The 13,295-nt window shown below is 54.9% G+C and overlaps 1 protein-coding gene across 1 annotated transcript in view; it reads right to left on the minus strand.

Annotated features, from left to right (window-relative positions):
- Positions 1–98: 98 nt before the first annotated feature.
- LOC113259135 (core histone macro-H2A.2) overlaps positions 99–13,295 on the minus strand; it is a 48,750-nt gene continuing 35,553 nt past the window's right edge. Inside the window, exons 4-9 of the mRNA XM_026504371.4 lie at positions 12,835–13,032; positions 11,654–11,764; positions 10,070–10,169; positions 5,279–5,368; positions 2,340–2,514; positions 99–636 (exon numbers count right to left, since the gene is read on the minus strand). Of these exons, the coding sequence (XP_026360156.1) occupies positions 471–636; positions 2,340–2,514; positions 5,279–5,368; positions 10,070–10,169; positions 11,654–11,764; positions 12,835–13,032 (840 nt within the window). The 3' untranslated portion in view covers positions 99–470. The remainder of the gene's footprint in view (positions 637–2,339; positions 2,515–5,278; positions 5,369–10,069; positions 10,170–11,653; positions 11,765–12,834; positions 13,033–13,295) is intronic.

A 13,295-nucleotide genomic window follows, 5' to 3' on the forward strand; every position in this document is an offset into this window, starting at 1 on the left:
GCCTTTCTCATTTTCTTCTCTCCACCACCGAACACAGACAGCCAACAAAGCCCAAGTCACTTTTACGCCCTCTTCCCTTGGAAAAAGGAGAAACAAGGTTTTAAGAATTTTGAAAGGATTTTTTTTGTGTGTGTGTAAAAGTCAATGCTATAAATCTAAAACGAAGTCTGTCTTTTAAAAAAGTTCTAAAACAACAGGAAGAAAACACATGGAAAGAAACCCCTCCTGGAGACCTGGTTGATTACAGACTGAGGCTCTTTGAAACCAGAATATAAAAGGCAGAGGGCTCCTTCCGTGGGCAGGCCCCGCTCCTGCAGCCCCCGTGACCCGCTGCCCTGCCAGCTGCTCTCCGCTCCCCTGCCGTCACCCTTCCTCTCTCCTTTTAAAAAAGAAACCCCCACTCCTGTGACTTGGCTCCTCCTCCGATTCCCGATTCCCGTGGGCAAGCCGGCCGGGCGGGGTGGGGGCGGCTACTTGGCGTCGAGCTTGGCCATCTCCTGCACGTAGATGCCAATGCTCTCGCTGTCGAAGAGCAGGAAGTAGACATTCTTCAGCGAGGACGTGCTCGAGTCGTCAAAGTGGGCAGAGATGGCTTTGAGGGTCACCTGGGCGGCCGTCTGTTTGGGGAAGCAGTTTCTGTGCCAGAGGAAAAGAAGAGCTGATGTCACTTCGGTTCCCTGGACCCACGGGGTAACGTGGCCCTCAGTCGGGGGTGGGGGCAACGCGGTGCCTTCTTATCTTGGCACCAGGCCTTTTGGTTCTGTGTCACGGGGTCTCACTGTGTGCAGGCGGGGCCACGTACCCCGCCCTTTGACCCGAGGCAGAGGGGCAGCCCGGGGAGGGGCAGGCAGGCCGCGGCCGGCGGGAGCCACGCTGGCTGGGGCAGGGCAGCGCGTGCAGCCCGAGTCACAGGGCCGGCCGCGGAGCCGTGCTCGTGCCCGCATGAGTCCATGGCACCTGCCTCAAGCCGAGCCGGGCCTCAAAACCTCTGCCAGCTCAGCACAGGAAATAGTTGGTATTCAAAAAGCACAGCTAGGTTCCCGAGCTCCCTGGAGCCCGCTGTACGGTGTCAGGTTGTTGGTGAAAGGGGCAAATGGACGCTCAAAAGTGCGTCTCATAACGCCTCTCTGTGCGCTTAGTGCTCCCCTCCGTGACCCACACGCACGTGCGGCTGTGATCTGAGCGGGGGGGGGGACGACACACTCTGGGCAGGGCCCCAGGCGCCAAGCGGGGACACCGCTGTCCAGGGGGCTGGGCGGTGCCATCGTCATCACCTGGGGGCGGGGGCGGGGCGGGGGCGGGGTGAGCCTGCCTGACCAGAAGTCTCCCTCGGATGGAGCCTCCGGCCCAGAACCTCAGGACGCACGCGCACAGAGTTCAGCCCTTGGCGCCGGGCCAGGCTGTGGAGACCCCGAGCTGCTCGCTCAGCTCACGGTTCCCCTCTGAGCCCTCCCCTGAGGGAACCGTCCTTAGTGTGGGAATCCCATCAGTGTTACCGAGGGCCATCTTTTAGGACAGGGTGTTCGGAATTGAGGCGAAAGCTCGCTCCGACTCTGAGTGTGACAGGAGAGGACAGGCTACCCGTGAGGACAGCCTCCCTCCCACCTGCGGCGGCTCTCGCACTCAGCTGGGGTCTGTGGCCGTTAGAACCATCACTTCTAACTCCCAAAGCAGACCCTCGGCGAGAGCCTGTCACGTGTCTGGGTGCGTCTGTGAGGGCCTCGGCCTCCAGGCTCCCCTCCCCCCCACCCGGCAGCGCACGAGCCCCCTGGGGATTCTGAGGCTGTAGTTCTGGGGGCGGGGGGCTCTGAGATTCCGTACTCTAACATTCTAACACAGCGGCGTCGCCGCGGCCGGGCCACGGACCCCACTTTGAGTAGCAAGGCCTTTGAGCCCGGAGTTTTCTTTTCTTTTTTTAAGTAGGCTCCTTGACCCGCATGGAGGCCAACATGAGGCCTGAACTCACGGCCGACCCTGAGATCCGGATCTGAGCTGAGATCAAGAGTCGGACGCCCAACGGGCTGAGCCAACCTCCGGGCGCCTGGGGTTTTCTGATCACGTGTTCTGACCGGCGCAGCGGGCGGGACGTGGGCAGTGAACGCGCCAGCGTCTCAGGCGAACGCTGCTTCCAGCTCCTCTCCAACGCGGCCTTTCTCCGGGTTTCGAGGCGGGGAAACTGGGTTTCTGGCGCTACGACCAGGTCAACGTGCTTGGCTGCGCCGGCAGCCGCCGGTCGTATCTTCTGGAATGGCCAGAGCGGAGCGGGGGAGCAGCGGGCCGCAGGGAGTGGGCTGGAAGGAGAGAGCCCCGGCTCCCGCCCAGCCGGAGGAGCGTCTTACCTGCCGCTGGGGAACGGCGGGAACGCCACCGACTTGAGCTTCTTGTCCTCTGCCGCCGACAGGCAGTTTTTGATGGTCTCTTCCAGCTGTTCTTCACATTTGTCGGAGCCCCACTGAGGGATGTGACAGTGGATGACAAACTTGGCCGCAAGTCCGCTGGACTGGCTGACAGCGGCTGGGACGGGAGAGAAACGGCGCGGTTATGACCCCTTCGCTTCAGCCAGGGGCTCAGGCCGCCCCTCGCGGTAGCCGCCCGGAGGCGTGCGGGCGGGGAGGCGACAGAAGCCGGCTGGGCCCGTCGTGCGCCTCCGACGGGCCAGGACGCCTGCCCGCGAGCTTGCCGGGGACGGCGGGCAGCTCCAGACGAGTGCGTTGGCGGCCGTCGCACGCTCCGCCCGCTCGCCGCAGTCCCCTACCCACTGGCCGTGGTTCCCAGCGAGGGGTGGCCTCCCCCAGATGTCCACGTCCAGACCCCCGGAACCCGGGAGCGTTACCTCACATGGCAAAAGGGCCTTTGCAGAGGTGAGTCAGTGACGGCTTGCGAGATGGGGGGCGCTCTCCGGGATTATCTGGGTGTGCCCTAAATGCAATCGCCTGGGTCCTTCTGAGCGCGGCAGAGGGGGGCGGGCAGGACGCTCAAAGGCGGGAGAAGGTGGTGGTAGGAGAAGGGGATGGGAGCGACGCGGCCAGGAGCCGGGGAGCGGGCCAGCCAGCAGCGGGCAGGGGCGAGGGGCAGCTGCTCTGAGCCTCGACCAGCCCCGCCAACCGCGGTGTAGTTTCGGTAACAGTGTGACTTGTTACAGCAGTGGTAGGAAACGAATACAACAGCTTTGCACTAACAGACAGGTAGGCCCGGCCCCCAGGGTCCCGGCTCAGTGGGTCTGGGCAGGACTTGTGTGCAGAGTGGTTTAGGGCCCTCCGCAAATGGACAAGCGCTGTGCTGCTCGGTCGCACGCCCCCACGGTCAGGGACTGTCTTCGGGTCACCTCGACACACCTGAGGCGCCCCCACTGGAGCAGGGGTTCAAAACGGGCTGTGCAGTTCAGTTATGCCAGCCTCGTCTCGTTGTGCCAGTTCATAGTCCTTTCTACTCCCCCAGGCCCATCCCAAGCAGTTCAGTCTGAGCCACTGGCCATCCTCCAGCTGCCCGGGGCCGTGGTGGCCGCAGCCGAGCACGGCTTCCCCTAAACCACCCTCTTTGCGGAGCTGGGGCTCCGTGTCCCTCAAGGCACCGGGTGTGCTGAGGGCCCCAGCCTTGCCCTGGGAGCCAGGGCCGGTTTGGGCAGGCGGTGGCCGCTAGGGACAGTGTTTATAACACAAATGGATGTCTGTTGCGTTTCAGAGCAGTGTGTGGGATTGGTTTGAAAGATTTATTTGAAATAATGTGATGCCCACCTAGTCTCTGAGAAGTGTTTCCTGGCGACGTCCAGTGTTGGCGAACTTATGGCTGCACTCGCCAGGGTGGGCGGGTGGACACCCTTTGTGTCAGCTCTCCGCCTTCCCAGGGCCGGCCGGGTGCGGGCTGGCAGACGAGTGCGTGCGTGCGTAAAGGGGTTCATCCACATAAATGCAGGAGGCTGCAGGCATGACCGGCTTGACCCTATGACCGTGTACACGGCCAGGGGCACAATGTCCCCAGGCCTGGAGTCTCGGCTATTCTGCAGAGATCACAGGACCCTGGGGACTGGCCCCACGGCTGGCTTTGACCTGCCCCACTGCTGCTGCTGGTGGCCGCCCTTCTGTCCCTCCCCACACATAAGTTTGTCTTATATCTCAGTACGGCTCTGTCTCACAATTTTAAGTGTGAAATTCGATCATTGCTATCAGTATGGGGAGTGGGATGTGCAGATTATAAAGTGTGGACTCATATTTTCTCTTCACCGGAAGCCCCATTACTTTTCTAGCGATTGAATCTGATCACGACAGTCCCCAGCTTAAACTCTCAAAGACGCCCCTCTTGTTTATATAGGATCTCCTGCCTGCTGGCTCCATGCTGGCTCACGACCTGGGCCTTCTCACACATGATATCCTTACTGTCCACAGTGTCCTTGCCTCCGGGGGGGTCTTACATCCTCCCTGGGGCCTCCCCAGCTCCTGTGAGGAGAGGGCAGGGGCTCCCTCCCTGGGCCCCACTTCTGTTGTCTGCCTTTCCTCCTGGACAGTCCCATGCTGGAGGGCAGGAGTGGGGTTCATGGTCTTCGGATCCCTGGCATTGGGTGGCACATGGCACCGACTCCGTGGTCCCTGGAGGTGGTGTGTGTGCATATGGGGAGGACACGGATCTGAAGTTGGAGCCACCTGTCAACAAGTTACTCAACAGCCTTGAAAAACAAATGAACAAATGTTCGTAGCTGCTCTATTTGCAACAGCCCAAGGTGGAAACGGCCCAACTGGTGAATGGAGGAACAGAATGGGCTACTAGTCAGCCATAAAAAGGAACGAAGCACTGACACATCTACAACATGGATGGACCGTGAAAAGATCATATGAAGTGAAGGAAGCCAGGCACCGAAGGTCACAGAGCCTAGGGTTCTGTTTACGTGCAATGTCCTGAACAGACTAAGCCATGGAGGCAGAAGGCGCACTGGTGGCGGCCAGGGCCCGGTGGAGGGGCAAGGGGTATCCAGCGGAGGTGACAGGAGAGCTCCGGATCCTGGCAGTGGTGATGGTGGAACCACATGATGAGTGTACGTTACCCTTCATCTTCATCTCTGGGTGATCGTGTGCAAACTGACTTAACTATCCAGACGCTTTGTCATCCCCAGGGTGTGTGAAATGGTCTACACTGGCCTGCTCAAGTTCTCTGAGAGAAGCAGAAGTGGATCTCATCTTGGCTGCGGTGTATTTTGCTTGGCACACTGATTGAGCGTGAAGCTAGTGACGCTGGCTGGGTGGGGGCTGAGGCTGTGCCAGGAACTGGCGCCCGAGGCCACACTTACCTTCGGCAACTTCCAAAGGGCCTTGGGATTTGCGAAGCTCCTTTACTGTTTCCAAGAACTCTTTGCCGCCAGCCTTTTCCAAGGCCTTCCCTGCGGAGGAGAACAAGGGAAGCCATTACTGTTGTCCTTTCCAAAGTCATTAGCTACACCGTTTCACACAGTTTTTGTAGGCCAGGAAACAAACCCACCAACCACACTGAGAAAGTAGGACTCAACACTTCGCAAGGGGAATCCTGGTTGCTAGTGGTCACGCTGGCAGGGGTCTCTGAGCTTCTGTCCCGCAGGACTTGGATTCTAGCAAACCCCCCCCTTTTTAAGATTTCATGTATTTATTTTGGAGAGAGAGAGAATGTGTGCACACACGAGCGGGCAAAAGGGCAGAGGGAGAGGGAGAGAGAGAATCTCTAGCAGACACCTCCCTGAGCGTGGAGCCCAGTGCGGGGCTTGAGGCAGGGCTAGATCTCACAACCCTGAGATCATGGCCTGAGCTGAAACCGACTGGGCCAACCAGGTGCCCCTCTAGCAAACTCTTTTAAGGGAACTTTTGAGGGAGTGATTTGGTCATAAGCAGTCTCAGAACATGAGTCCTAAAGGTGATTTTTAAAAATGGAAGTACAGGGACGCCTGGGTGGCTCAGTTGATTAAGCGTCTGCCTTTGGCTCAGGTCATGATCCCAGGGTGCTGGGTTCCAGTCCCGCGTCGGGCTCCCTGCTCAGTGGAGAGCCTGTTTCTCCCTCTCCCTCTGCCTGACACTCCCCCTGCTTATGCTATCTCTCTGTTTAAATAACTTTAAAAAAAATAAAAATGGAAGTACAGTTGACAGACGATGTTACAGGAGTTTCAGGGGTGCAACATCCTGATTGGACAAGTCTACACGTTATGCTGTGCTCCCCACCAGGGGAGCCACCGTCTCGCACCGTATGGGGCTGTTATAAATACCATTGCCTGTGTTACTCTCTACGCTGTACTAAAGGTGAGCTTTTAAAAAAAACTGGGGCTCCAGTGTTCTGATCTTTGGGTTCAGTCCCCACGCTGGGTTGGTTAAATTCAGTATCTTGGTGATTTGAAGGCAGTGCCTTCTCACAGACCCTGCAGCCTGCCTCTTGTCACCAGGTCTTAAGCCTGGTTCCAGGCCTGTGGTGACAGATGACTCAGCAGGAACTCCAGGGTGGAGAGCTCTGGGGCCCTACTCCCAGCTCACCACCTGTGTGTGGTAAGTCTTTCAGTCAAAGGACAGACACAGGCCCAGGGCAGCCTGCAAGGGTCTTCCTCCAACCTGGCTGTGGTTTTCAATGGAAAAATGCAGATTTGAGAGGCAAAACTCTAAGGACATTCCTGATGGGAGATCCCTTGAGTCTCTGATGTTAGGACAGTCCTCTACTCGGTATTTCAGGGTCGTGCTTCCACAGAGGCCAAGAGGAGCCCCCAGGGGATGGCAGGGCTCCACCTCTGGCCAGCAGGAACCCCATATCCGCACACCGGGGGCTCCTCATGCCTCTGAGATGACACATGGGCGTCGTGTCTACACTAGACGGCTGCTGCTCTCCAGTGCAGGATAAGGCCTTTCCCCCACGCGTGCTTTCCCCCTCTAATGAATTTGGTGATCTGGCTGCCTGGGGCAAGTCTCAGCTCTCTCTTTAGAGTTACTATGATGGTCATTACTCAGTGGAGGGGCCTCCCTGGGAACTGGGTGAGGGAGCTTCTCCACTCCACACCCGGACACTCGAGAGTGTTTGGAGAGCCACAGGACGTCATGCAGGCTACTGTGGACCATGTCTATTCCAGCAGCCACTCTCCCCTGCGGGTGGGAAGGGGAGGGCATCTCTTCACGAATGTGCTTGGGTTTCAGTGACATCATTTGGAAATGGTCATCTCGGGCCTTCAAGTCTCCTTTCTGGCCCTCAGACTCCTGGCCGGTGCGGATCTGCTGGCTCACAGAGGCCCGGAGAAGGCCAGGAACCACAGCCGGCGGCCCTGTTCACGCCGAGAAGTGGGGGAAGCAGGTGTAAGGGGCCAGGTGGGAGCGTGTGAAAGGCAAGGCGAGCCCACCCTCTTCCCTGAAGACTTCCAAGAATAACGCAACCCGGAATGTTGATGAGGGGACTTTCTCCCTGTGGAAGCATTCCAGTGAAGAAAGGAAGTAGGGCTGGAATTAGGATACGGCCACCCCACACCACCCCTAACAAACAGACAAAGCTAGACAAAGAGCGTCAGTGAGAGACAACCGGGCGTCGTGTGCCTCCTGATGGAAGAACATTCCATGACTGACCAAATAGTCTTGCCAAAAAATTTTGAGCCTAAATCTCATTGGGACTCTAGATCCGACTACCAGTTTATAAGAAAAACAGAGAAGAAACGTGTTTAACGGCATCAGGAGGATGAAGTCAGTACAATCCAGACTTGGGAGACCCTATAGCACAAACTTCCCAGCTTCCTCAACAAAATAAATTGAAAAAAAAAAAAGAAGGAAAGGAGGAAAAGATATGAAAGAGGAACCTATAGGTTATAAGAGACTTATCAACCCATTGCAGTGTGTGGACTTACTTGGATCCTGAATCAAACACATTAAAAAAATAAATTGAGATTAACGACATGATTGAAATTGGAACAGGGACTGGTATTTGATGATACGACTTTTTCCAGTTGTGATAATGGTATTGGGGTGATGCTGTCAAAAAGCTAGCCCTTATCATTCTGACATGTCCATGGATTCGATGGTGTGAGGCCTGGGGCGCTGGGGGTGGGGCGGCACCGAAGCAGCCTCGGTCGTGGGTTGATATGCTTGCAGCAGGGTGGGTAGGGTTTCGTCACGCTCGGCTGCTATGTCTGCGTATGCTCCAGCTTTCCTGTAGTAACACGCAGTGCTTTAAAAAGAATCAAGCAGAGGGGCACCTGGGTGGTGCAGTGGTAAAGCGTCTGACTTGATTTCAGCTCAGGCTGTGATCTCGGGGTTGTGAGATCAAGCCCCGCATTGGGCTCTGCGCTCAGTGTGGAGTCTGCTTGGGATTCTCTCTCTCCCCCTCTCCCCCTCTCCCCCTGTCCCTCCTTCTCAACTTGCATGTGCACACACGCTCTGAGTAAATAAATTAGGGCCCCTCTGCAGGGGATGATTGCTTTCGGTGATGGTCGTGGAGAATGGAATCATGACGGGAGGGACCCCTTCTAAACAGCACAGCAACAATAAAAAGACCAACACTCGTCGTACGCCGATGAGCCTGGCCCGGTATGACCCCACTTAATCTTCGAGGTGCCCCTATGACACAGGTGCTATTGCTATCCTCACCTACAGGGGAGGGAACTGAGGTTCAGAGACCCTAAGAAACCTGCCTAACGTCACACAGCTAGGAGGTGATTTGTAAAATCCAGGAGACAGACCCCTCCCAACCCCAGAAGCCTCACCGCTGAGATATGGGCCTGAGGTTCTCCTCCAGTCCCTGTGTTCTTTCTACCCTATCACCCCCCTGCCACTTAAAAAATTAAAAAAAATCCTGATGACTTTCCTGATATAAAAGTGCAAACTATAGAAATGATCAAGTAGCACACTGTTGTCGTTTTGTTTTTGAGAAGCTAGGATACATGTCAAAATAGAGCTTAAGACTAAGGCGGGCGGGGGTGTTCAGGGCAGTTGGTAGGGCCTGGGCTGGGTCTCAAGAATGAAGAGGAAATGTTCACAGTTTCTGTGTGCAAGAGAAGTCCTGCTTCTCCACGTTGTGTTTCACCCACCCCACCGCGGAGGCTGTCCTATCTCCTTTGAAGCAGAGCAAGTGGGCTCTGCTGCCACAGGGGAAACCTGAGCGTGTCCAGCATCCTGCGCCCCCGGTGCTGCCACCCGAGGCTGAGCTGCTAGCATCTGCCTTAAGCACTGACGTCAGAAGCAAGTCCGGAATCCCAGGGACAAAGCCCTTTCTTTCTTTGCTAACTTTACTTTTTCAATGGTGAGTTTAAGGCACTTCTGTCTTATAAACAATGGATAAGATCATGACCATCCAGTGGGCTATGACGTCTCGTGCCCTCGATAGCTTATCCCCGCAGCTTCCTCCACCTAGCCCGGAGCAGCACCGTCCACCACCCGGGGAGGGGGCAGGCGGCAGTCCCTGGTAGTGATCTAGATGTCCATTTTCTTTTTACCAAAGGCGTTCTTAATTTTTAAGCTCAAAATAAATGTGCAGCCTCACCCAAAACACGTACAACAATGTTTACGGCAGCACGACTCATCATAGCCCAAACTGGAAACTATGCGAATGGTACCAGTGCTGAAATGGTCAGCACACTGCCGAATAATCCGATGGCGGAACACTACACGGCCAAGAAGACGAACCAGCTGTAGCCGCGCTCGACAATACGGGTGGATCTCACAATACGAAGTTGAGCCAAAGACACAAAAGAAGCTGCATTGCATGAGTTCATTTATATAAAATCTGAAGCAGAGGACAGCCGTCTGTGCAGTGAAAAGACAGGACAGTGGGGACGCTTGGAGGGAATGGGGACTGGGACGGGGCAAGAAGGGGGAATTCTGGGGTGCCAGTGAACACAGCTGTGTTCACTTAGAGGAAAAGTAGTCAAGGTGTGCACTACTGATCTGTTTTGTAGAACACCTCAATACACACTTCAGAAATATACACAGATTAAAAAGAAAATTTGTTATTTTCTAGTAATGCTGTTTGGCGATGTGCAGAGTGTGACACGGTCTCCCCAGCTCAGGGTATCTGGTGGACAAGGACCCACTGTAGAAGGACTCGCCCAAGCAGCGGGTGGTTCTCTGGCACCCCTCCCCCAGTCTCAGGACCTTACCTATATCTTCCTTGAGGTCAATTTCGGCTGTGGTTGGGTGGACAATGCCTTCCACTCTCATGGAGCCAATATGGCTGATGTCACTCTGGGTCAGGGACAGCTGCATCAGGAAGGAAAGATGGACAGTGTGGGAAAGATCAGATCCAATTAAAAAATCTTCACGTTTTACCTCCCATCTGTTCATTGTCTCGATTATGTATAGCGAATGTCCACAATCAGGGCTGGGGCATGGAGTGACTGTCAAGTTTGCCGGGTGTTGGGTCTTCGGGGGCTCTCTGGAGTTCAGTGGGTTTGATTTTCACCGTGACTCTGGCAGCCTGCGACAAATCTGCCTCCTCTTCCAGGCACAGGAATGGGCCCTCCCCTCGTCTTCCTTTCCCTAGAGCTACACCTCCATCTCCCAATTCCCGGGGACCTTGGTGTGGGGTGACACACGGTCTGAGCGGCAACTAGGAGGGAAGCCCGCGCTGGCTCTCCAGCGTCCCCTCAGCACCCTGCGTTCTTCCCGGAGCAGCCCAGACATCTGGGGGTGGGAACGTGTGGCCGAGAGACCTCACCCAAGACAAGCGATGGGCTGCGGGATTCTGACCTGCCTCTGTCGGGCCACCTTGCCTTTTGGGGACCACGTTCTTAGGGCTACACTTGTGAAATGCTGCCCTAGGTGCTCACAGCTGAGCGGAATGCAGGGCATTTTCCCTCGTCTCCCCTGTGAGCACGACAGTCCCGTTCCCCTCGGTAAGGGAGAGAAAGCTCATCACCATGCAGCGGTGGCCAGCCCTTGGAGGGGATCTCGATTCCGCCTCTTTGCTTCCCTGTGTTCATCAGCGAGAAATTAGAAACCCACCCCATGCACACTCTTCTCTAACACGCTCTTCCCATCTGCTTCCGGAGAGGTGGATCTTATTACCAGGCTGCGAACATTCAGCTACTGGAGGTGTGACTCACTCACTGTTTCCCGGTGTGTGTCCTACTTCAGCCCCATTTGACGTGGGAGATAAATGGTCTGTTCTGTAAACTTTATGCTAGTGGGAATGAATTATTTGCGTGTCTGTCTGGGCTGCTGCAGACTATTCAAACGTATAGCCCTGTTTGTTTTCTTTCTGCAATCTAGAAAGGCAAGCAGACTGAATTATTGGCAAATAATTCATTTCTAACACCAGGGATGTTCAGGAAGCATATATTTCTATTTTCTTTCTCTGATAAATCACATCGAGCCATGTCAGGCTGGCCTCCCAGAGCTGTTTGAGAAAGTTAGCTAAGGATGTTTTGGGCGGGCCCAGGAATGAGGGGGGCATGGGGAGTTCCCGGCAATGATGCCATTCTTTGGCCTGATCTGGAGGGTTCTCTAAGCTTATCTTTGTCTGACCTGTGTCAGCATGAATACTTCTAGACACTAAAGAGCTTGCTGACGCTCACGGTGTAGACCCTGTCAAAGCTCCTCAGTCTAAACGCGAATAATTCAAGACCAGAGTGGAAGTCCTTTTAGGGGAGCAAGCGATGGAGGAAGCATCATTATTTGCAAACAGGAGGTTATAAAAATGCAACCGCGTCTTTACTACAGCACATTGCAATGGTCTTTATTACCTTCTGCCCCAGAACAAGGCTCTTAGAAGACAGAATGGTGAATCCATCCCCTGGCCCATCTTCAGAGGTGGAATTTGAAGTTCCTTCTTTATCGCTGTCCTTTGGTTTGGACTGTTGGTAGAAATCAGAAGGACAGATGGGAAATAATCCCAAAAAAGCCCAAAGTGGCATTTTTAAGTTCTTCCTATGGCTACCAGCACCTCGGATGGGAAAGGAAGTGGTTGGGTCTTATGCTCAGCTGTCTCGATGGAGGGAAGCCAGGGACGGCAACAAGAGGGAAAGAAAAGGGTGCCGCCCAAAAGAAAGAGTGTTAAGGAGGTTCAGGGTATCTGCATTCCTCATTCAAACCAGGACACAGGGCTGTTACTCTTGTCCTTTGCAACGCCTGCAGCTTATGATGGCAAAGCATCAGAACCAACCGGCGTCTTTCCTAGCCCACTGTTGGACCTCCCTACTCCCCAGGATTTCCCTGGGGGCACAGAGGCAGTGGAGTGAACTCTTAGAAATCTTTCGTGTTATCACGGAGGTCTGTGGAATGGAAACTGGACAACCTCTGAAGTAGCAGTGTCCAATAAAACTAAATAGAACTTTCTGTGATCATGGAAATGTCCTAAGCCTAGTGAGCACTTGAAATGTGTGTGTGTGGGGGTACAACCGAGGAACTGAATTTTTAATCTGATTTAGTTTTAATGAATTCCAATTCAAAGAGCCGTCTGTGGCTAGTGGTTCTCGTACTGGGCAGCAGATGAAAGTCTGACTTTGCAATGGCATCTCCAAGCTGCGGCTACCTAGCACATCGGGCTACCCACATCCCACTGGTTGGATGCAGCTGACCGTCTGTGGGAGACACACAGTCTGTGGGAGACAGAGAGGTTTTCGTGCGCGATGCGGAGCTCTGAAGAGAAGTGAAGAGCTCCCGGCTATCGTCTCTCACTTAAGATATTGATGGGGGCAGTGGAAGCACCTGGCAACATGAAGACCACCCATGCTTTGGGTTTGGAAACCTCTAGTAGACCCTGCTTGGTGATTAAAGCTCTCGTCTTAGGGGCCCTTTGCCATTTTCTCCCAGCGCGGAGAGTCCCCAGCCCGTTGGCAATGCTGGCTACATGCTCATCTTCTGATCGTTCAACCTTCTCCTGTTCTCTGAGAGTCCCTGGCTGACACAGGCAACCCAGGCTCACCTTTTTGGACGTCCGTGGTTTGGCAGCCTTGGACTTCTTGCCTCCCTTCTTGCCTGATGCCGCCTTCCTTCCCCTTTTCTCTGGGGGAGGGGAGAGGATGGTTTCCGACTTGCCTTTGGTCCCTCGCTTTTTGGCCAGCAGTTCGGGGTGAATTCTGGGCAGGACACCTCCACTGGCAATGGTCACTCCTTTTAGCAGCTAGAGAGAGAAACACATGAACGCAGGCAGCAAAGAGCCTGCTGGCTCTGGGATTCATACAGTTCTAACTGGTGGCAAAACAAGTGTTAAATCTGGTCTTGGCTTTCTCAGAGACACTGCATGATAGGTGGTTTAATGGGCTTCCCTGTTTCACCAGTAGAGCGTGTCTCTGTAGGTATCAAGGCATCCCATGGTCTCGTACAGAAAGCAAAACAAGGAAGGCACGATGAAAGGGTATAGAGGCTGCGCCAGGGCTGTTGCCA

This window comes from Ursus arctos, unplaced genomic scaffold (genome assembly GCF_023065955.2).
Source record: "Ursus arctos isolate Adak ecotype North America unplaced genomic scaffold, UrsArc2.0 scaffold_7, whole genome shotgun sequence".
NCBI classification, from domain to species: domain Eukaryota; kingdom Metazoa; phylum Chordata; class Mammalia; order Carnivora; family Ursidae; genus Ursus; species Ursus arctos.